At 49.6% G+C, this 23,387-nt stretch overlaps 1 protein-coding gene across 2 annotated transcripts in view; it reads left to right on the top strand.

The window, feature by feature from the left end:
- Ssuh2 (ssu-2 homolog (C. elegans)) overlaps window positions 1-13,900 on the top strand; it is a 20,382-nt gene extending 6,482 nt beyond the window's left edge. Inside the window, exons 4-12 of one of the 2 annotated variants that reach the window (XM_005364983.2) lie at window positions 279-408; window positions 1,561-1,621; window positions 2,800-2,924; window positions 4,249-4,311; window positions 5,873-5,958; window positions 7,047-7,139; window positions 7,826-7,931; window positions 8,634-8,744; window positions 13,736-13,900. In XM_005364983.2, coding sequence (XP_005365040.1) covers window positions 279-408; window positions 1,561-1,621; window positions 2,800-2,924; window positions 4,249-4,311; window positions 5,873-5,958; window positions 7,047-7,139; window positions 7,826-7,931; window positions 8,634-8,744; window positions 13,736-13,882 — 922 coding nt within the window. In that variant the 3' untranslated portion in view covers window positions 13,883-13,900. Of the gene's footprint in view, window positions 1-275; window positions 409-1,560; window positions 1,622-2,799; window positions 2,925-4,248; window positions 4,312-5,872; window positions 5,959-7,046; window positions 7,140-7,825; window positions 7,932-8,633; window positions 8,745-13,735 lie in introns of both variants that reach the window. The other variant, XM_005364982.2, reaches the window with a different exon arrangement.
- Window positions 13,901-23,387: the final 9,487 nt, after the last annotated feature.

Genomic DNA, 23,387 nt, shown 5'->3' with positions numbered 1-23,387 from the left:
TTTTTTTTTTTTTTAAATTCACAATTTGGCCTCTTTCCTAGGCCCCATACTTGGGCTAATGTGGGTTTTAGGCCTTCAAGAATGTCCTACTTACCCCGAGCACCCTGTCACGTGGTCCCCTTGGCTAGCTATCTCCCGCACTGACTCCTTAGCCCAGTCAGGCCTTGGATTGTTTGCTCTTTGGGCTTGAGTGTTGTTGCCCTACACGCTAAAGGACCAGTTGTGGCAAGCCCACAGGCCCCTCCCAGACCTCTGCTCCTTTGTTCTCTTCCCAGCAGAGTCCCTGTGGTGACTGAGGAGGTGGCCCGGGAGGCCCTGGTCAGCTTCGTGAACTCTCAGTGTTGCTACAGCAGTGCGGCTGCTGGCAACATCATCATCCAGGAGCTGAGACAGCAAACCCTCTGCAGGGTAGGGAGGCCATACCTGGGGGCCTGGGGACACTGAGCCATGGGGGCATTGGTCCTGGGGGTGTATGCAAACAGTCTCTTCCACAACTTCCCGATTTTGTATCTAATAATCAGAACATAGGAATCTCATCATGATGGACAAGTTCACGTGCACTAGGTATTGTAAAAAGCAGATAAGACCATGTCAGACACCTCCCCCCGCCCCGCCCTGGCGAACTGTCCATCACAATGCAGAGTTGTCCACAGAGTCTGGAGCCAGTACTGGGGATTAGGAGAGGCTGAGATGCTTGACCAAACACCTATGGTTAGATGTGGTAGATCTAGGGTTCAAAGTTAGGTTTGTCAACCAGAAGCCTAGGCCTCCTTGCACACTTCCATGAGGCACAGACTGATAAGAGACCTTCTACTCCCTTGACCCTGCCTAGACTCTGTGTCTCCCAAGTCATGCCAGTGCCTTGGAACTGGGGAAATCTCCCCTCTGACCTTTAGACCATAGATGGTGCTTTGGTCTCCTGCACACGTGGGGCCCTGAAACAGAATCTCAGGGCATACTTGCTAGTGTCTAACTTTTACTCCAAGAAGACACAATTAAGTGGAAGTCAGCTCATGAGAGAGAGTGGATAGGTCCTGGATGTAGAGAAAGAAGGGACCAGCTTGCAACCCTGTGATCTAGGCAAAGAGCTGACCTCTCTAAGCCTTTATTTTCTCCAACGAGAGAGAGAGAGAGAGAGAGAGAGAGAGAGAGAGAGAGAGAGAGAGAGAGAGAGAGAGACCCAGGTGAGGCCCAAGGTCCCTTCTTACCCTAGCTTTGTGCATAAGGATTAAGGAGAAGGACCTTGTCATGAGTCAGGGAGTGCTTAGAACAGGGAACCTGGGGCCTCCCTGGACCATGGGCTAGTACTGCGCTGTACAGGATTTGTCCTGTAGATGGATCTTATGTGGAATTTCATGGGGAGCTGTGATTGCACTGGGTCCTGGCAGCGGTAGTCACACTTTTGTTCCCAGCAACCCATGCGGGTGGAAGCATCATCCTTTTGCAGCAGAGTGCTATCACCAGGAATGGCTGGCGCGGCTTGTGAGGCACTGGTGTTCTCATCTGTACCGAGGCACTGGTGTTCTCATCTGTGCTGAGGCACTGTGTTCTCATCTGTAGTATCGCCTGGAGACCTTCAGTGAATCCCGGGGCAGCGAGTGGACGTTTCAGCCCGTCACCAGTGAGTGAACTGTCTGGACTCAGTTTACTTGGAAGGGACAAGGCTGGGCCTGCGGGACCATCTCAGGACTTGGTTCAGTCAGTAAAGCTGAATCTGATGTTTGTCTTTGTGTGTGTGTGTCTCAGTTTCCCCACTTCCTATAAAACAGTGGGATGCCTTTTATCTTAGTGACTCCCCAGTGCTGACCCTGGAAAGTGATTCTGCCTGGGAAGTAGTTTGCAAGAGGCTAAGGAAAGCCTAGCATTTGACTTTGACTGCGAAGACAGCATTGGGCTTGGACATCCACCTAACATCCCTAAATTTCTAGACCCTCAAATTCCTCACCAACTGTGCCCTTGCACACTGCAGTGCTCAAGAGGCATCTCTCTTTTTTTCCTGGGATGATTTTTGTTCTCTGCTGTTCATCTCTAGTCCATTCTTCAAAACCCAACCTGGTGTCACCTTTTCTAGGAAGCCTTCCAGGATTTCTTTTTCCTCTTCTCTCCCAAGCAGAATGCACGAACCTTTTGAGTTTTCCAGGCCCTTTATGTGTGTTTTCAGTGTGAGAGCATGCTGTCTGGAAGAGGAGGATGGGAACAGGGTAGAGGCTGAGGTAGCGATGGTTCCTGCTCATTGGTCCTTCAGTGTTCCCATCCTGTGCAGACATCTTATACACAAGCTTCAGTTTAATTGTCACTGTAATCCTACATGCTAGGTGCCCATTATTTATCCCCATGCTAGAGATGAGATGATTAAATTCCAGAGAGGTTAAAATCACTTTCCTAGGGGCTGGAGAGATGGCTCAGTGGTTAAGAGCACTGCCTGCTCTTCCAAAGGTCCTGAGTTCAATTCCCAGCAACCACATGGTGGCTTACAACCATCTGTAATGAGGTCTGGTGCCCTCTTCTGGCCTGCAGACATACACACAGACAGAATATTGTATACATAACAAATAAATAAATAAATATTTAAAAAAATCACTTTCCTAGGGTTACACAGCTGGGAAGTAGAGGAACCAGGATTCAAACCCAGGTCCAAAGTGCTTAACCTTAGAGAGCAGGGGGGCCCTGTACTCACTCTTCTGCAACCCAAGCTCATGATGTGCACACCAAGGAGGGGGAGTCATGCTGTTGGGTGGAAACACAAAGGTTTATGCCTGGTGCCTTTTGCGGTCCTCACGATGACCCCTTCTGTGTCAGACCACTTGGTGGATGGACCACAGAGAGGTGCCTCTCCCAGGCTCTGGGACATGAAGGTCCAGGTGCCTCCGATGTTTCAGGAAGACACCAGAAAGTTCCAAGTGCCTCATTCCTCTCTGGTCAAGGTAACAGCTGATTGGGTCATCCGTATTGCTCACTAAGTCTGTTTCTCACCTTCTCCGTGCTTTACCAGGCTTGCTCCCAAGGCCAGCCTAGTAGGCCATGCCTGTGGTAAAAATAAAACCCAACTTAAGAACAGCATGTGTCTTAGGGAGGCGACAGTGCCGTCACCAGCTGGATATAGCAAGTGACAACATTCCTAGGGCAACTGTGTGCATGCATGCTTCCTTGCTTGGTTTTTGCTTGAGAGTAAGGTAAGTAGTTTAGGACTCAATGAAATTGGCACGAGCTCAACTCTGAAATGCAGCGGGTAAATGACTTGCTGATCAAGCATAGGGCCTGAGTTTTTATCCTTAGCACATAGGTAAAAAGCTGGGTATGGAGGCTTGCACTTGTAACCCCATCATTGGGAAGCAGAGACAGGAGGACCCCCTGAGGTTCTCTGGCCATCCAGCCAGACCAAAGTGGTGAGCTGGAGGCTCAGAGAGAGACCTTGTCTCAAAAAGTAAGGAGGGCAGAGACCGAAGCAGACACTTAAAAGACCTCTGGCCTCCATATGAGCTGTGTAAACACAAGCGTACAATTCACCCTCCCCACTTCACTGAGCTTTTCCTTGGAAGTCAGTAGGAGAACAGTTTTGATGTCTGCTGTCTAGAAATCTGTCTTAGCAGGAAGTGTGGAAACCTGGTGTTTGACTGACACCCTCATTCTCTTCTTATCTGACAATTGGCTGTTTTCTCATTAACACTTGATTTAAGAATGTAATTTGACTCCTTGAGTCCTCAAAGTAACCAGACACAGAGGAGCTGAAGAGGGTCACGAAAGCATTTCGCTCGTTTCTGGACAACATAGAAACGATTTCCATTTAGCGACAGAGTCTAGCAGCTAGTTCCTTGCCTTTCACAAAAGCGTTGTCCCTTTCATGTGTTCTCAAGGCCCACGTGAATGGGTTACTGAGGCAGGACAGCCTTTGTGGCTTAGTCTGACAGGAAGCTAGAGTGTGAGCTAGCGGAGGGCTCACTGCATCAGCATCTTAGCTCGCTGGGAAGCCTGAGCTGGGCGGGGATGTTCTAACCTGAGACCTTGTGTTGGCATTCAAGGCTGCTTTGTGTCTCCAGCTACTTGGAAGGGTCTTTTCCCCTTATATTTCCCATGGTAGTCTAGGGCTGGGAGAACGAAGCCATCCAGGGTTTCCTGTCCTCCTTTCTCTCAAGCAGAATGCATGAGCCTTTTGAGTTTTTCAGGCCCTTTCTGCTTATGTTCAGTGTGAGAGTATGCTGCCTGGTCCTGCTTAGGGACCTCCACCTAAGGAGCACTCTTCCCTTTCAGGAATGCCACAAATGCCACGGGCGTGGCCGCTATAAGTGCAGCGGCTGCCACGGGGCCGGCATGGTGAGTCATGGGTGGGCCCTAAGAGTAAGTGATCCTGTGTGGGTGTTGGGGTGGACTTAGGGATGGCAGGGCAGGGTCTATAGGCTTCCTGAACCAGGTGTCACCTCAGTGAATCATCTTCCCTTTCTAAGTCTGCAGTTTCCCGTCTGTGACTGGGATAGTCAGAATAGGTGCCTCCGGCAACCCTCACTCACGCTTTGATGATGCAGTTTAGGAATTTCTCCTCTTCCTCGTCACAGGCATTGAGGATCTGCATAGGGCTGGGCCCCGTCAGAGAATGGGTACTAGGGCCATGCTAAAATGCCTTCCCCAAGGAACGATGAAAACATCTGTCCCTTTTCCCCAGGTCCCAACCACAGGCCCAGGCACAATTCCACCTGAGCTTATTCTGGAGAGCCAATGAGTGTTTTGGGGTTCTGAGGGTTGCTTATAAGGGTGTGAATGTGCCTCCCTCAGCGTGCTGGCTCTGAAATGCCTTAGCCAGCAGGTGGTAACTGTTGGCATAGATGGAGTCCCTCTTCCCAGACCTAGATACTCTAGCGCCTCCTTGAGGCAGAATTGTGTATAACAGGCGGTGGAGAGTGACAGGAACTGAGGTGAGACTCTTGTGACCCTCCCCACCCCTCTGTGAGGGGGTGTAAACTGTCAACAATCTCAGTTTGGATGAACTTTTGCAAAGGGGGTACAACTGAGCACCCCAAGATGGTGGATGGTTGCTTGACTGTGAGGCCAGTCACTAGAGACAGAGCCCTCTGTGGAGGACAGCCATGAGCTCAGGGAAGTGGACACAGAGAGGTGAAGTTCACAAGGCTTGGGAGGTGAGGTAGAAGGGCTAGGGTTATCTGCCCAGGCTGCTGCAGCACACCAAGACATCCTGGGTGTACAGAGGCCAGACCGCTGGCTCTGGAGGCTAGAAGTTCAAGCCAAGGCTCACTATTTGAGTCTGCTCATCAGACATACATTGATTGCTTGCTGTACCACCATGCCTCTCTCCCCATTCAGACGCCTGCTGGGCCCTCATCTCTCACCTGCTCATGATGGGTCCCAGTGGGCTGCCCCTGGCTTTTCTTTCCTCTCCGTGTGTTCTCCTGCCATTTGCCTCCTGGGGCCTCTGCAATCCACCCCTCTACCCTCCGCCCCACCTCCTTGTGATCTCTTTGTTCTTTCCTCCTGGCTGGCTCCTTTCCTCCTCTCCCTTCTCCCTGAACTTGCTTTGAACGTCAGGAGTCCACCCCTGGGTACTTTCCTAAAAATGACCTGCCCTTATCCTGGTCTTCAGCCTCTATGCTCCTGGCTCCTTCCAGACACTTGGTTGGAGGCAGGTCTTGGGGCTTTGGAGTAGGGTCAAATCAGAGAGAAGAAGCAGGCATCTATGGACATGAAGTCTTGGAACCCTGTGCCTGGCATGGTGTAAAGTCACCAATCCTCAAGCCACAAACCACAAACCCAGGGGAGGAAGAGACCTGGGTCAGGGTCACAGGGCTGGGTTGGAAGCTGGTCCCAGGATGGCCTGGGCACTGCTTCTGGGAGAGACTTCTTCTGAGTCTGGGCGTGTCCACAGGTGAGGTGTTCGTCCTGCAGTGGTACCAAGCGAAAGGCCAGGCAGCCCCGGAGATGCCACATGTGTTCGGGATCCGGCAGGCGCAGGTAGGAGTGTGTTTGCAGTGGGTGGGGGGAGGCTCTCTGTTCTTAGGTTTCTTTCTGGTCACTGCGCAGCCGAAAGGGCCATGGTTCACTGACCCTCTCATCACTGTACTGCCAGAGTCCGTGGCTATTGGGTACTCTTGGACTTCGTGTGTGGGTGAACTTGTTTCAGGGCCTGGCATTTCAGGAAATGCATCAAAAGTGTGCACATGTGACGAGATGGGGTGTGGAGAGGCACTCTAAGGAACACCAGTGGGAAGGGCCAGTTTAAACTCTGAGCCCAGGCTCTGGACGAAGCATTCTTTATATAACTCAGAGCAGGGCCTAGCTGTAGGAGCTGTTTAGCAAGTCGGTGGACCAACTAAGCAACCCAGAACATTCCATCTCTGCCCTTGGGGCTTTGCATACAGTGGGCTATGATGTCTTGGAACTCATGTCCTCTCAATATGTATAAACTGTGGGAGGGAAACAGAAAACTACAAGGAGAGAAAATGTTTAAAATTAGATTAGCTAATGGCTGAGCCTCACTGGCCAAGGTTTACTGTACCTTCTACCATGACTAGTGAATAATGTCTTTGGGTTAGAACATTCATTTATTTCATTTTTCAAGTACAGCAACCCAGTTCAAATTGGCTGTGGCAAAAGAGTACATTTATAATACAGTCTAAGAAGATATTTATGTCATGGTATCAGGTCTGGCTAGATCCAGGTGCTTAAATAGTGTCACCGAAGTGGAGTGGTGAGGGGACCAGGTTAAGTAGCCCACTGGGAAGGGACATTCTTCTGAAGAGTTCCCAAAACATTCTAAGGTGGTTCTCCTCTTATTGACTTGGGTCCATGTATTGGTCGCCAGACAGATGGAATGAGGTAATCAGCCAAGCTGAGACCCCAAGCTGGCCACAGAGGGTGGGAACAAAAAGCCGCGGAACCAAGTGGCCTGGGCATGGAGAGGATAGACTCCCAAGGGGCTACTCTAGCTCAGCAGTCAGAGGAGGGAGAAGGTGACAGTGGGCAGATATTTGTCTTCTATTGGAGAGGGTTAGGAGCAGGGGCCTCTGGAGACACAGGAATGCTGTTATCTGTGACCACAGGTGCAGCACCTGCTCTGGGAGGGGGAACAAGACATGTGCCACCTGCAAGGGGGAGAGGAAGCTGGAGCATTTTGTCCAACTGGTCATCATGTGGTAAGTGACACCCAGGGGCCAGGCCTGGAGGATGTGGGTGGGGGGTGTTGCGGATACAGAGAACCTCCTCCTCCTGGGGGCTTCTCCCTGGTCCAGGAGGGAGCAGCGGTGGCGGAGAGAATGCAGGGTGGCTTTGGCTCTGAACTTACTTTTATTCTCACTTTTCAAGTTACTACTCCTACTACTTTGTGTGAGCGTGAGCATGCTCAGATGTGGAAGTACGTGCGTACACGTGAAGGCACTTGGGTACTGTGGCCCTCATGTAGGAGTTGCTTCTCTTTCCGCCATATTAGATCCTGATATTGAACTCAGTTTGCCAGGCTTGGCAGCAAGCACCTTCACCCCCTGAGCTATCGTCCTGGCTTTAGCTTTGAGTTTACATTGTCATCATCACCTGCCGGGGCAGCAGCCATGGGGCCCATGAACGCTGATGTCTGGGATAAAACCGTGTGCATGTATCCCCAAGGTCAGCCATGGATGTTCTCCTATTATAAAGTACATGTTCTGTCCCTGGCTGGGATAAACGCTAGGTAACCAAAGGTACATGGGGACTGACTTTTTTTAAGGCCAAGGCCCTGAGCTTAGAGAGGCTGTGCACTAGCTCCAGCCCCCATTTACCACCCCGCTTAGGTGTGATGGTCAGTGATTTGAAGGTGGGGCAGATTCCCTTTCGTTCCCTCCTCCAGGAAGAACAGCCTGTTTGAGTTTGTGTCCCCACACCACCTCCACTGCCCCGGGGAGCTGCTTGCCAAAGCCAAAGGAGAAAACCTCTTCAGGGACGAGAATGCCATGGTAAGAAGGTGCGAGGAAGTTGGCATCCTGAAGACTAGCTGGAGCATCTGACCCTCTGCGGGCTTTAGGGCAGATGTGTATGGTGGGGACAGAGCTGCCCAGACAGAGATGAGGCCCTGGGTGACTCTGAATGGAGTCTGGTGTCAGGGCCACGAGGTCATCGGCCCCCTGCCCAGGCGGTGGGATGTTGAGAGGATGTGGGAAAGGGCACCAGGTTGCCTGTGTTACGAGCTAAAGGAGGAGCTGTAAGAGAGGCGGGGCTTGTCTCCACGAGGGAGACCGATCTCGAGTCAGTGCTGTAGGAAGCTGCTAACCTGCTGCTTGGGGTTCTGCGCAGGTCGTTTTGTGTCCCTGAGACACACAGTGGGAAGCTTCAATATTGGTGTGATACACGACCCATGCGCTTTAGTCCCGGCTTTATCTCGCTCAGCACACAGTAGGACCCCAGAAAGGGTCTTCTGGAAAACATGAGCTGCAGGTGGGAGTGTAGAATCTCTGCACCCCTCCCCTTTGTCCTGGACACCCTGAGCCAATCAACTGGTGAATGAGTTTCCCTCAGCTTGCTGCATGGCCTCGGAGCCTTTCCCCCATCACCCTCTGGGCCTACTCTTCTGCCTAGTGGGGTTGGCCCTGGGATCTTCCATAGCTTATGTGGGGGTGCTCTGGGAGAGAAAGTGAGGTGCTCTGTTTGTCTCTCCCCAGGTGTACCCCATTGTGGACTTTCCGCTGCGGGATATCTCTCTGGCCTCCCAGAGGGGCATCGAGGAGCACAATACCGCTCTGGCCTCCCGGAGTGCGCGCATCCTTCAGCAGGTAAGACAGAGAGAACTGAGGACTGAGGATGAGGGCTTGGCTTGGGGCTGCTTCTCTGGTCACACAAAAGAGAGGGGGATGAGGCTTTACCTGAAGGAGTGAGGGTGCGGAAGATCAAGAGGGAGGGAAATGCACAGCCCAAGAAACTTCAGGGTTGAGGCAGTGTGCTGGAGTTGGGGGCCAGCATACCACACTGAAAAGGCAGGAGGGACCATCAGTCACTGGGAGAGAGGACTGGGGATTCATTCACAGGAAATGAGTCCTAGTGTGATTCTAACTCCCTCATATTCAGAGAGCCGGAAGGAAGAAACCCAGTCAGTACCCAGATCTTCTGGTGCATTTGGGAAGTTCCTCTGGTGGCCACAAGGTGGCAGTGGAATCATCATCTCTGCTGCATGGCATAGCCATAGACTAGAGCTCTTTGGGTCTGGAGAGATTGCTCAGTGAGTCAAGTGCTTGTTGCTCAAGCATGAGGACTTGAATTCAGATCCCAAGTTTCCACATAAAGAACCTCTGTAGTGACACTATCCCCAGGGGTCCAGGCTGCTCTGTGAGGCTCGCTGCCCAGCTTATCTGGTTCAGTGAGGGTCTGTGTCTCAAAGAAAAGATTTCCAGTACTGACCCAGTGCTTGAGATTGGTGATGGGGAACCTGGGCCTTTCAGGCAGATTCTGGGTCTCCTGCATCCTCATGCGATCCTGGGGCAGCTGGGGCATCCTGGGGTAGCTAGGGCATTCTGGTTCAGTTGGGGCTTCCTGAGGCAGCCGCTTCATATATCTTCTTGGCTGGTTTCTTCTCTGACTGCTGCTGTGGGCTAAGGGTTTCTGGGTGCTACCCTGTGGCACAACCTGCTTTCGTTTCTGTCTTTCCCAATGAGCCCCACTTCCTGTTCTCTGCACATCTCTCCAGCTGGAAGGAAGGAGACAGAAAGCAAACTTTAAAATGAACTGAGACCTCCTGGGATCTGGAAGGGGATTAAAGTGAGCTTCAGGCACTGCAAACTCCTTTGTCTCCCAGGGCCAGGTGCTCACCTGGGTGGCCCTCTGAAGATTCAGTCTCTACTCAGCTCTGTGTCTGCATGTAGCAGGGAGCTCTCAGACTGTCTAGCATCCAGGCATTTACATGGAACCTTCCAGCTTTTCAACATCATAACAAGAATCTGAGCCAATAGTCTCTGTGGTGTCCCCCGGTCCAATCTAAGCCCCTGGGTTATTCGTATAAATTCAAGCCCAGAGACTGGAAGGAATTTCTTAGGAGCAGCAGTTCTTTATTTTTTAAATGTTTATTTATTTATTATGCATACAGTATTCTGTGTATATGCCTGCACGTCAGAAGAGGGCACCAGACCCCATTACAGATGGTTGTGAGCCACCATGTGGTTGCTGGGAATTGAACTCAGAACCTTTGGAAGAGCAGACAATGCTCTTAACCTCTGAGCCATCTCTCCAGCCCAGAGCAGCAGTTCTTTTGTTAGATATTCTGGAAGTTAGTATAGACTTCTGGGGAGATGGGGTGGGGGACCTGGGACCTTGTCAGTAACCCAGACACTGCAGGACACACCCAGTTGGCACCTGTTTCTCAGTTCTGGCACTCTCTGGAGGTTTGACCTAAATCCCCCTCCACTGACCCTTAGTGTCTGAAAAGTCATGGGGTTGGTTCTTATCTCAGGTTGGGCTCTTCAGAGCAGCCCCGAGAAATGCCCATATGAGTGTCATTTACTGAGGAAAGGGTGCGTGAAGGGTAGGGGAAGAGCTAAGAGGGAAGCCATGTCAGTTACAAGGCAGCCTCGGTCTGATCCCTGTCTGATACCCGAGTGGCTCCGAGCTTCAGTCATGCCCCAATGCCAGGAGGCTGGGCTGCTGCCTTCTTGGCATCATCTTCCCTGGACATGGAAGGTAGGCTCTATAGCCCTCAGAGTTCTCTGCAGAGAACTGGGCTATGGAGATCGGTGGTCAGATCTGGGGTGGGTGCAGCAGCAGGCTGTCAGGAAATGGGACTGGGTAGGGACAGATCCCCCACTGGTCTCCCGGGGCTTTGGCATTGGGTGGAGTGCCATGGTGGTTACCTGAGTAAACCACAGTCTGGGCTTGGCCACCTGTTCCCTATATGTGAACTAACAAGATGAGGGATTGGTAAAAGCAGAAAAAGATTTACTCACTGCAGCACGCTGGGAAGAGGCATGCATAGAGAAATCTAATGACTTTTTACCTCCAGGTCTGCCTTTGGAACCCCGAGAGGTCTTAGGTCCTGGTCAAGGCATGGCCCCACCCATCACTAACCCACCTCTTCTGCATGGTGCCTGACCCACTGTGTGACTCCTTGGGATCCACTGTGTCAATAGTCTGCCAGGGAGGGACACAAGTGTCTGGCCAACATAGCTCTACTCCTGTTGTGACAGTCTGGCTTGAGTAAAGGAATTCCAGATGGGACATCACCTTGGGCATGGCTTTTGGGCTTGAGGGACAGCATGACTCGAGCGCCTTGCAAGCACTGGTCACTGTGGGGACATGCTACTTTAACATCTGGAGAAGTCACAACTGTATACCAGCTATGGGTTGCCCTTGCCATCAGCCCAATGTGAGTCCTTTCACAACATGCCGAACTAAATGATACGGTATATGAGTGACTGGTGCAGCCTCTAAAGCCTTCCTCCCATGACAAGCTAACCTCAAGCAACATAATCCACCGTGGAAAATCCTGGAGCTGGAAAGAGCAAGGCAAGAGATGTGCACATTAAAAAAAGTATTTTTATTTTTAAGGGGACAGAATGGGTGAGGTCACATCTGGGATCCTCTTTTCTCACTGGCCTTTGGTCCTGATTTGATCCCAATTGAGCCAGAGCCAGTGATCCGTGACAGTGTTTTATTCTTGTTAGAGACGATGGGGGAGTGGAATCTAGTCATGAGGAGGTGGCAGCCACCACAGTGAGCACAGTTCCAGCAGCTGCAAGTGGATAGCTAGAACCCTCTCCATTGTGGAGTACAGCCAAGAAGCAAACACACAAGCAGTCAATTACAAGAGGACTGTCTTCTGAAGGGCTGAGGGCTTGGGTGGTTTGTGGGCTTAAATCCAGATCTTCTGAGCACACAGTGGATAGAGGCGGGGATGCTGCTGCTTCTTGTAGAAGGGTCTAGAAGCCAAAGTGTTCCTGATCTTCTGCCCAGGCCTCTGAGCAGCAGCCTTGGCTCCTAATTTCGTATGTCTGTTAGTCCTTATTTACAAGGCTTTGCATATCAATTTTGGTGGGAGTGTTTCGGCTTCTGCCTTTGATTTCCAAAATGATCATTTGTGTGCCATTGCTTTAGGCTGATGAATATGAGTTAGTTTTCTGATTTCATTTGGCACCCCAACTTTGAAAGACTTTTGACCTCATTCCACATATAAGAAACTCAAGGTTTGAGAAATGGAGCTCAGCACCACACAGGAAGGGTCACGGAAGTTTCTAACCCTGTTCCTGGGCAGTGTCCTATGATCCTAGGTCCTCCTCCAGGGCTCTGCTCTGCTCCAGTATTCCTTGGGGACTCAAGGACAGTTAGAAGAGAAAGCTGAGCAACCATCTGATGGTTTCTGATGGGAAGGGCTTCTAGGGAGTGAGGAAGGTTTGGCCCCTAGCTTTCATACCATTTTCTTGTGTTTGGAATTCTATGCCCGAGAGTGGGTTGTGGAAGCAGCATGAGCCAAAGGCACAGGGCAGACCACAGAAATGCCCCAGGGACATGCTACTTTAACATCTGGAGAAGTCACAACTGTATACCAGCTATGGGTTGCCCTTGCCAACAGCCCAATAGTACCAGGAACTAAAGGTGACAGGGGCCCCCTCCTTCCACCCCAGGAGCCCCACTTCCTTCTTCAGCAGAGCTGAAGGTTTTGAACTAACTACTCAGAGAAGGGGCTGGAGTTGAGGTTCTGAGGCTGACTCTGTGGAAGATAGAGAGTTCTGCTCCCTCTTCTGGGTGCGGGGTGGGGCACTGTTTAGGAAGAGGTGGATGCTGGGAGGAGATATGAGCTTGGCAAGGAGGCTGCTAAGGTGAGGGGCCCAGGTTTGCAGTGTTTGATGTTCAGGACCCAAAGTCGCATGAGCCTTTTGTTTTCCTATCTGCCAAAAGGAGAGCATTTGAGAAAGACTCCTCTGAGGCTATGCTGACACACAACTGTGCTGGTGGCGGAGGGACATCTGGCTAGATAAGCCTCACAGAATCCACCAAAGGCTGGCATTTCTCTGACATTTTATCTTAAAACCAAAATCAAAATCAATAAGCCACTCGAGACATTTCTCCGCTGTTTTGGATATGAAAGTATTGAAAACAACTTTGTTCTTCACCCTCATCCAGTAGCTCATGGAGACATTTATGCTTATGGAAATGTCTTGGGGCTTTCTTGAGGTCCCCTGGTGATACCCATGCCTCACTTCTAATATCAAACAGTGACTGAAGATAAGTCAGTTTTCCCAGGACGTAGACTGTGGGAAGGAACAGTGATGGGCAGTTAGCTGTGAACTTGACACATCTAGGATCACCTGGGAAGAGTCTCTCCCAATGAGATTTTGTTTAGATCAGGTTGTCCTGTGGGGGATTGTCTTGGATTGTGTCCATTGAGATGATAAGACCCATCCACTGTGGGCAGCGTCATTCTGTAGGTTTGAGTCCTGAGCTGTGTGAGTGTGGAGACGGATGACAAACAGGAAAAGGCATGCATTCCTTAGCTATTTCAAGTTCCTGCATCAGCTCCCCTCTGAGATGAGATGGACAGTAACGTGGAGTTAGGAGCCCAAATAAACCCATTCTCCCCTGAGTTGCTTTTGGTCTGGATATTTATCACAGTGTCAGAAATAGGACTAGCATAGGAGTGCAGCAGGAGATGAATCCAGATGGTCAGCTCCGGACATCCTGTGCACCCAGCATGTTACCCCACAAGCCTGGGGAAGCTGATGCTGCCTCGTAAACAAATGAGTGACTTGAGTGTGACTCTGTGTTTGGCCGTTTGTTTCCTCAGCGCCAGACCATCGAGCTGATCCCCATCACAGAAGTTCACTACTGGTACCAAGGAAAGACTTCTGTCTACTACATCTATGGCACCGACCACCAGGTGTACGTGGCTGACTACCCCAAGCGATACTGCTGTGGATGCACAATCCTCTGATGGACAGAGCTGTCCCCAGAGTCCACCGGTTACATCTGACAAGGGGACAGCGGTGCTCTTTAAGTTTAGTTGTGTTGGTGGATGTTGGACAACCCCTTGCAAACTCCAGAAGTCTTTTTGAACAATTGGTTAATCATCTGTCCAGACACCACCCCTGATGGGGCTCAGCTGGTGGGGCCCATGTTTAACTCATAAGAATTCTCCTAAGCAACTTCCTGTAGAATAATGAAGAGAAGTAACATAAATGGTGGGGGCTCTGCCTCCCCCCAATCTAATACCCCAGTTGTATGTGGGGTCTTATATTGCTGATCCCTATTTTAGTCTGGATTCTGCTATGAGCCTTGGAGCATGCTCAACGGTATAGAAGTGTTGAAATGTAATTACAGGTTGACTTCTGCCCAGCACTTTTGCTTTCTGTCCTCTGGGCTGGAAACACTGCTTTAGCCACTGCTGAAATAGTTCTGTTGTACCAATGCCAGGTCTGAGGCTTTGAGGTTAGATGGCTGTGGTGGTTCAAAGATGGGTGCCCTAGTCATCCGAAGGCCACTTCCATCTGGAGCTGCCCACCAGGCTACCCCCATCCAGTCTGGGTTTCTTCACAACATGGAAGCTCTATGGTGGCTGTTGTTCATGGGTACCGTGATGGCTGATGTTGACTGTGAACTTGCCAGAATCTAGAATCACCCAGCAGCCAAACCTTTGGGTGTATCCATGAGAGAGTTTCTAGATTAGACAAATTGAGGTGACGATGTCACCCGTCTTGATGGTGAATAGCTCCATTTCATGGACTGGGGTCTTGGACTGAATTAAGAAGGGGAAAGTGAGCTGAGCACCAGCGTTCATCTCCTTCTACTTCTGGAGCACAGACGTAATGTAACCAGCTGCCTCATGCTCCTACTGCTTCCTCACTATGACAGACTGCACCCTTGAACTGTGAGGAAAAAATACAATAAACTCTTCCTTTCTTAGGTTGCGTTTGTCAGGCATCTTGTTGCAGAGGACTTGAAAGGTCACCAGTATGTGTGCTCAATTGAAAAATAGAGGTCTCTCTCCAAAGTTCAGAAAACCAAACCAAAACACACCTGTGTTGGAAGGGTGGGGTCTAGCTGCTGACCCCTGTGGTGAGCTCACGGGATGGGTTTCACGGAATGTTTTCTTTTTGAGAAGATGTGGTTTGGGATCAGAAGATGTGAACTGGATCCTACTGTTGGAGCTGGGCAGGCAGAGGGAGCTCCTTGTAGACCCAAATGCTGGCTCAGCTTTGGAGAGGTGTTCCTGGATCCGGAAGGCCACCATGATCCTGACTGTGAGGAACCAGAGGATTGTCATTTTATGATACCTGTCTTTGAGTTAGAACAGGTGCTTAGCAGAAACAGTGGCCTCTACACCTGTTTCCCTATGGGCCGTCTGGAACTCCCACTTGAAGTCAGTCTTACCTGCATCATGTGTCCCTGCCCTTCAAGGACAGGCCCCTGGGAGGGCGATGGGGGAGACAGGGATGCAGCGTGTTTGTGTCATCTCTGCTACTGTTCGAGCCCTGGATTTCCCCAGGCCTGTTTGGCTATTTTATTATTTCCTGGCCCGGACGAGTCATACCTTGCGAGGTCTGGATGGGCATCCTGGTAGGGCTGATGAGAGCAGCACTGTTCACAGTGGGCTAGGTAAAGCGACTCCAGCTCTTTCAGGAGTGGGACTGCGGAGCCAAGCAGAAACTGGGCTGGGTAGTCAAGGCGATGGGAGCCCGGTGGCTGAGCTGAGACTAAATCAAGTGCTCTCCACATCCAGACGTTGGCTCCTGCTCTGGCTGCCTGCTGCCAAGTCTGTGAGCTCTACAAGGAGGGACACACTCTTATGCTGAAGGGCATTAGGGCATGGGCAGCAGCTGCTCTCTAGGGACAGAGTCTGCGGTGGCACAGGAAAGAGAGAAGTCTCCAGGGCAGATCTCACCTCTTCTGGAGCACCACTGTACTCTAGTGTGGCAAGATATTGGCATTTGGTGGGTGAAGGGCAGGCAAGCAAAACCTTAGTTGCTAATCCCTTGGCAAAGTCAACCATACATATGTCATATAGCTTTGCAGTATATGTATCCCACTGGTGTTGAAGTTCAGTATAAGAAAACACAGAAAGCTCACCAGCTATTTCTTCACAGAATACTCATTTTCCCATAGTGCTCAGCTCTGTTCTCTTGAGTTGCCCCTTTACCTTGTTTGAAATACCAGATCTTTCACCTCATTTCAAATATGTGCTCATATATGGGCACAGCTGTGCTTATTCCAGTACCCTCTGTTATGCCTGAGCACCTGCATGCTGAAATGCATGTATTTTTATAAAGGGATTTCTTCTAATCTCTCCTTTGCGATCAACATTGGATGTAAGTGGGCTATTGTGTTTCTTTTCTCCTTGCTCTGATCAGATACCCGACAAGCTGCAGCTTCAGGGAAGAGAGGGTTATTCTGGCTCCCTGTTTGAGAGGATATAGTCCACCACAGTGGGGAAGCAGAGAAACTATGTTGGAAGCAGAGGCCACTCTAGCCTACAAGGTCCATCCTTGATACCCACTTCTTCCAGCAAGAACCCATATCCTGCAAGGTCCTACAACCTCCAAAACCAGCGTCCCCAGCTGGGGACCAATCATTCAGGCACACAAGTTGTTGGCACAGGCTCATCCATACTGGCCATGATTTTGTGTGTGTGTGTGTGTGTGTGTGTGTGTGTGTACACGTGCACACGCGTGTGTATCTTTGGGGGTGAGAAGGAAACATCAGCTGTTTAAGGCTGATATCCAATGATTCAACTATGCTATTGGTGTAAGAAGTCACTAAGAACATTTTACCTGGAAGAAGGTGACTTCAGAGGGACACTCAACAGTTGAGCAGGAGAGAGAAAGACAGAGACAGACAGAGACTAACACAAACACACAGACAAAGACTACACAACACTTATATATGCCGACACACAGAAACATAGACAGACAGACACTACACACACAAACACACACATACACACACAGGAGGAGAGAGAGACAGGGGTTTAGCTTGTTTTCTAGGTCTTGGTACCCAGCACATGGTGTGGTCAGTAGATGTTTCCTCCTCAGACTCCTTTGGAAAACCCTCAGACAAAAGCTCCTGGAAGTCTCTCCTTGATGACTCCAAATCTTCTCAAGTTGGCAATGAAGACCAGCCTTCACAAACAGGCACACACAGGTTGATAAAACAGATCCCATGCGTAGGGGACACCCTGTCTTCTATTGCCCTTGAACCTTCAGGTTCAGGAGCCCAGCTGAACGCATCTAGGCTGGAATCCCTTGGGACCTCACTGTTTCCAGGACAGCTTTGTGAATCAGGAAGATGGACTGTGACTAAATCCTCCACAAGGCCCTCCTGCACGGTCTTTTGTGGTTGTTCCGTTTTGAGAGAATCCAGCTGTTGGCACAGGCTCATTTTTGGCTTGTGACAAATGTGGAGAGCCTGACTGTGGGGTCTCTGGAGGGCTGACAGCTTCGCTGTAGTCTGTCTGGAGCAGAGAGCCGGGTGCATCCAGATGTGGGTCCTCTAGCAGGTTCTCCAGCTGGGCGCTGTCTGTGTTTCTACAAGTTCAATCCTTTTTCCATATCACCGGACAGGACTGAATCCTCCAGCTGAAAGAAAGATTGATTTGGGGATGGGAAAGGCTGTGCTAACCTTTGTGGCCAAACTTAATCTCTGTGCTTTTGGTTACTTTAGTTTCTATATCACGATCAGAAAGTAAGACAAGAAGTTGTGGTGGCTGGGATACAGGTTGGGAAGCAGCATATATAGTGTGGCCTTCTGACCATGTGCTCCTCTGTGACCTTATACTGCTCTACTTACCTGCTCTGTCTGTCCTTGGTGGTCCCCATAACTATTGGGGCGGGTGGGGTGTTGAGGCCATTGTGTGCGTGACGCTGATGCGCACTCAGACTCCTAGATGTTCTCTTAGCCATGGAGAATGGCGCGTGAGGTCAGAACTGAAGGGAGAGGTCATCAAGCACATGGTGTCTTGGCTCAGACTGGGGTTTCTAAAAGGCTATCAAAATACCAGGACCTCTCTGGGTGGGTGCCAAGCAGTTCGTCATAATGAAGCGCTGTCGCCCCCTGGTGGATCTTATTTCTAGACATTTGTGGTGACAGCTGTCGAAATTCTCTAGAGTTGCCCAGTGTCCTCATTTATTTTTAGTTTGCAATAAGGTCAGGAGATTAGTTAAAATTTTTGAGCTTTTAAACATACATCCTTTGAATTTATTTTTTGACAATTTCATATATGTATGCCATGTATCTTTGATCTTAATATATTCGCCCCAACTACCCCTCCCAATCTCCACAGAAAGCCCCAACACACCCCTGCCACTTTTGGGTCCTCTCTTCTCTCTCTCTCTCTCTCTCTCTCTCTCTCTCTCTCTCTCTCTCTCTCTCTCTGTGTGTGTGTGTGTGTGTGTGTGTGTGTGTGTGACTTGCTGAGTTCGGTTAGTGATGCTTGCTGGGATGTTGACTGGTTCAGTTGGCCTGCTGCTGTAAGTTTGAGATTCCAATGGCCTTGTCATGTCCAGAAGACAGCATGTAGCCCAGGCTGACCTTGAACTTGAACCGCCTCTACCTCTTCAGCGTACCCTACCAGCTTGCAGCACCACAACTGGTTTCGTAGGTATCAAAATATCAACTCTCAGCTTGGCAGGGCTTTGTGTGACTGTGTAACAAAACACTGGAGGCAACTAATTTTGGAAAGAGATAAAGTTTATTTATATTTCAGTTGGGAGATTCAAAGTTCAAGACTGGGTGTTGTGTTGATTTGGAATATGGGGGAGGGAGTCGACTTATGGCTTCAAAATGAGCAGAAGGAAAAAGAAAGCAAAGTCCCACAATCCCCTTCAAGGAGATACTTCTAATGACTTGAGAACCTCTCACTAGGGCCGATCTCCCTAGGTCCTCATCCTCCGTGTAGCGTCACCTTGTGGGCCAAACTTTCGGTGCTGGCCTTATGTAGCAATTACACAGCATTAAGCCTCAGTGCGGGCTCTCCACGGGCAGGCCTCTCTAAGCCTCCGTTTTTCCTTTCTCTTTTCTTCCTCGACAGTTCCGTAAATTCCTACTGTGAATGCCAATTGTTTTCACTTCCACTCTCTCCTCCCCTCCTCCACAGAAGCCACTCTTCCCCTTTTTGCTTTCATCTCTGTCTTGTGTGTGACCCACTGAGTTTAGCTAGAGTTTCTTGCCGGAGTTGGGGTGGAACCTTGCCGATTGACTGGCAGCGTAACAAGTGGCTGCTCCACCGAGAGAGATGAGTCTTCCTCCTCCAGCAACTACCAACTATCGAGGGACAGAGTCTCATGATCCCCCTTCCTATCCATGATGATATGGCCAGTTATATGCAGGTTTTGTGTGGTAACTATGGAAGTTGTGAGCTCCTGAGTGTGATGGCCAGAAGACACAGCTTTTGCCCACCAGGAGGCAGCAGATGCACACACATGAGCCCTGCTTGTCTTCTTTTCTGATCCCAGTGATTAAACAAGGCAAGTTTACCATACCCCCAGTTTCTGCAGCTGCCAAGTGCCCCTCGGACTGTTTTGTAAAGGTGACACTTCATGCTTTGCGAGGCCAGCTGACTTCAGGGACTGTGTCATCCAATTTCACAGAACAGAAGGAGGTTGAAGCCTAGAGAGTTTGAAAAACTTCAACCCAATGCTTGGTGATGAAGCTTGGGCGGGAGTCCCGTGTGTCTGCCTTGGGGTCATCAGGAACAGGAGCAGTAGTGATTGTTAGGAGACGTTGGCTGGCAGTTACTGACTGGAAGTGGACTGGTCTTAATGGAGGGACGTTTTGGGTTTGCTGTACCTTGTCAAAGTTGACTTTGCCTCTTGACAACATAGACTGGACCCACCCAAGGGTAGAATACTAACTCTGACTTTCTGTTTTTGTAATTGCCTAGACAAAATAAGAGGAGTAATGACATCCTGTATGGAGGGTCTTGTCTGCCATCCATGGAACACGCTTACAATATCATATACTATGTAGAGTGCTCACGTACAACAAGCTTGGTCCCTGGCTGGTGGATCTATTCTGGAAGGTTATAAAAGCTTTGAAAAGTATGACCAGGTTAGCAGAAGTCTGTATGTAGGTCTTCAAATGCTACACTGGGCCCCTGGTTCCCATTTCCCATCACACACACACACACACACACACACACACACACACACACACACACACTCCTGGTCTGCAATGATGGGAACAAACTCTGCCACATGCTCCCACCACCACGGCCTGAAATGCTCTGGCATGTCTTCCTCGCCACGGTGGACTGACACCCTCTCAACAGTGAGCTTAAATTCCTTCTTTCAGGTGTGTATGTGGCAACAATGCAAAACCAACTTGCACAGTTAGTTCTCCTGGGAAAATGTAGATGTTATGTCATGCAGGAGAGAGGGACACAGACAGCTAAGCAACCAGATGACCAGGCCAGCATTTGTATACTTTAGAGTTTGGTTTTACTATCTTTCACTGGAAGGCAGTAAGTCTGCATTGGTTCAAGGTCACAGATGAACTTGGTAAGACACCACCAGGCTGGGGGAGTTTATGGGCCAGAGACATTTTGTCTACACTGGCTGGAATCTTGCCTGAAGCTGCTCAGGAATATCAGGGTCTCAGCTTCCCTACCTTACCAAGGTCTGTACCATCTGCCAGTGATCAGCATGTGCCTAGAAGGAGGATGCCGAGAAAGATAGACGCCGATGTTTCTAAGGGATAGAGTGTTCTCTTCCTCGGTGCAGAATGTAGTGTGTGTATACTTGTATGCACGTGCACTCAGTGTGCATGTGTGGCACCAAAGGTCATTATTGTGTGTCTTCTCTGGTCTTATTTTTTTGAGACAGACAGTCGCTCACTGTGCTCATAACTCACTGGTTGGTTAGATGGGCAGCCTAGAGAGCTTGGGGATCTGCCTGTCCCTGCTTCCCCTAGTGTTGAGTTTCTAGGTTCTCAACCATTTTGGACTTCTTTTTTTTTTTTTTTTTTTTTTTTTTTTTTTGGTTTTTCGAGACAGGGTTTCTCTGTAGCTTTGGAGCCTGTCCTGGAACTCCCTTTGTAGACCAGGCTGGCCTTGAACTCACAGAGATCCGCTTGCCTCCGCCTCCCAAGTGCTGGGATTAAAGGCGTGCGCCACCACCGCCCGGCTCCATTTTGGACTTCTTACATAGATGTTAGAAATAGGACTTGTGTGGCAAGCACTTGACCAACCAAGCCCCTTCTTCAGCCCCAGAATACACTCGAGGCCAGCCAGGCTATGGAAGCCAGTGTGACCTCCCATAAAGGCGTTGGTGTATAGATGCGGACAGGTGGCTTCGAGTCTGTGGCTGCTCGTGGACATGAGGGAATCCAAACTCTCACTGAGAAACAGATCCCATCTGATTATAGAAACATGAAAATCCTCCTGGCTCCAAGCATCCGCTTATTTTTCTCATTCCTCCGGCTTGGCTCAGAGAACGTTCTCTCAAAGGAAGATCTGCTCAGTGTGGCTGCCCCTCACAATGACAGCAAAGCCACCTTGGCTCTGCCCTGGAGTTCCTCTCTGTAAACGGAGCCAATGATCCACAAAGGGATGGGATTTGTAATGACAGACACATGTCTATCCAGGCCAATTAGGGAACATTATCATTGCGACACTCCCCAGCAGGGGTTTGCAGATAATAAGGGTTTTAAGCAGCGCAATATGAATGACAGACATGTAAAATGAGACGAGAAAGCTGCTTACCAGATGGCCTCCTGGAAGGGCATTGCACAGTCAAGAGAGATGTTGGGGCGACCCCTTGGAATAGAGGGCAGGATGTTTTCTAAATGGCTCTGTATAATTAGAGAAGGAGAAGCTCAAAGTAAGAAGGGAGCTGACTTAAGGAAAAGGGAATGCTTCCGGGAAGGAGGCTGAGGAGGAATCAGATTGTGTCCTTGAGGAGAACTCAGGGTCCTGGGTGCTGGGAACTGTCAGCAGAAACTATCGAGGGATTCTCACAAGCATGGGGGACTGGATCTGTTCTAGTTATACCTCCCCATCAGCCCTTTCGTTCTTGTTTTGCTTTGTTTTTCAGTTTTCTGTGTACACTGAAGAAATCCTCCTTGGGCTTCCCTTTCTTTTGACTTCCTCTAGGTTTGGCCAATGAACAGAGTCTTTTGGGTTTAGCCAACGAACAGCTTCCTTTGGGTTTAACCAAATGGGAAGTTTTCTTTGGGTTTGATCAATAAGAAACTTCATTTGCGTTCGACCAATGAGATGCTTTCTTTGCCTTTGATTCAGAGACTTCATTTGAGTTTGGTTGGCAAAGCACTTTGTCTGGCAAACAAGATGGCTGCACATTGAAATTTTGTATCTCTACCGCCAAATTCATAGCTGACACCCTAACCTCAAATATGGTGGATGAAGGTATCAGGAGGTGACATCTATGAGAAGTAACTAAGGTGGATGAGGATGTGTGCCCTGTATGGAATTTATCAGTGATTCTCTTCATGGTCTTGGCTCTACTCCAGGTCCTGGCTCTACCTTTGGCTCCTGCTCCCACCTAAAAACCATTCTTCCATTGGTCTCCAAGGCAAAGCCAGTGTTTGTTAGTAATCATGTACAATGTGGGAGAGTGTCTCTGGCTCCAAGAGCAGTATATGCTTGCTTTCTGCTTTCCAGATGTTTTCCCCCTCTGGGGTCCATTTCACCATTCTTGGGAAAGTGATATGATGACCTTGGACTTGAGGCCCAATAAGTGCTGGAGAGTTTTGACAGCTTGATGGTGTGTTGGTGCCAAGCTCTTAGCAACGCCACTGCTCCTTGAGTTCATCTGCTCCACACTTCCTCCAAGCGATGTCTGAGCACCTGGCTCCCTTTGGCGGAGAATGTACAAAATTTTTAGGGAGGATTTTCTGATGTGTAGATGAAATGAAAAGTGGGCACACACTAGATGGGTATCATATAAACAAGAACCCAGTCTTTCTGAGTCTCAGTGTTCTCCTGCATTTTGGTTAATTTTGAGAAAGTTTCTAGGAACTTTTCTCACTGAGTAGAGATTGAGCGAATACTCATATGCTCTAGTGGGTACAAATATATCCCAATGGATGTCCACAGCACTGTATATGTGCTGTGTGGTAAATTCCAGTTCTTACCTGTTTAATTTTCAACTTTCGTCTGCTTACACCAGGGCTTGGAACATACTTAATAAATCATCAGTGGTAATGGCTGAAACCCAGGGCTTCTTGCTGGGAACATGGCTCAGCGGTTAAGCACCTGCCTGTCATACTCACATGCAGGGTTCTGGGTTCTCTCGAGAAAGTTTTCTTTCTGTCACGGCCCTGGCATCTCATCATCTATCACAGTTAGGTGTAGCTCATTTTGATATTAAATCCAACATATGGTTATGATCTGAAGGAATTTAATTTGGTATTATACAGTGTTTGTGGAGCATGGTTCCTTTTCTTGAGCACAGGACAGTTCAAGTTGCTGGATGTGACCATCCTACAGG

The sequence above is a fragment of the Microtus ochrogaster genome, unplaced genomic scaffold, assembly GCF_000317375.1.
Source record: "Microtus ochrogaster isolate Prairie Vole_2 unplaced genomic scaffold, MicOch1.0 UNK1, whole genome shotgun sequence".
NCBI lineage: Eukaryota > Metazoa > Chordata > Mammalia > Rodentia > Cricetidae > Microtus > Microtus ochrogaster.
This window is presented reverse-complemented; position numbering and strand designations above follow the sequence as displayed.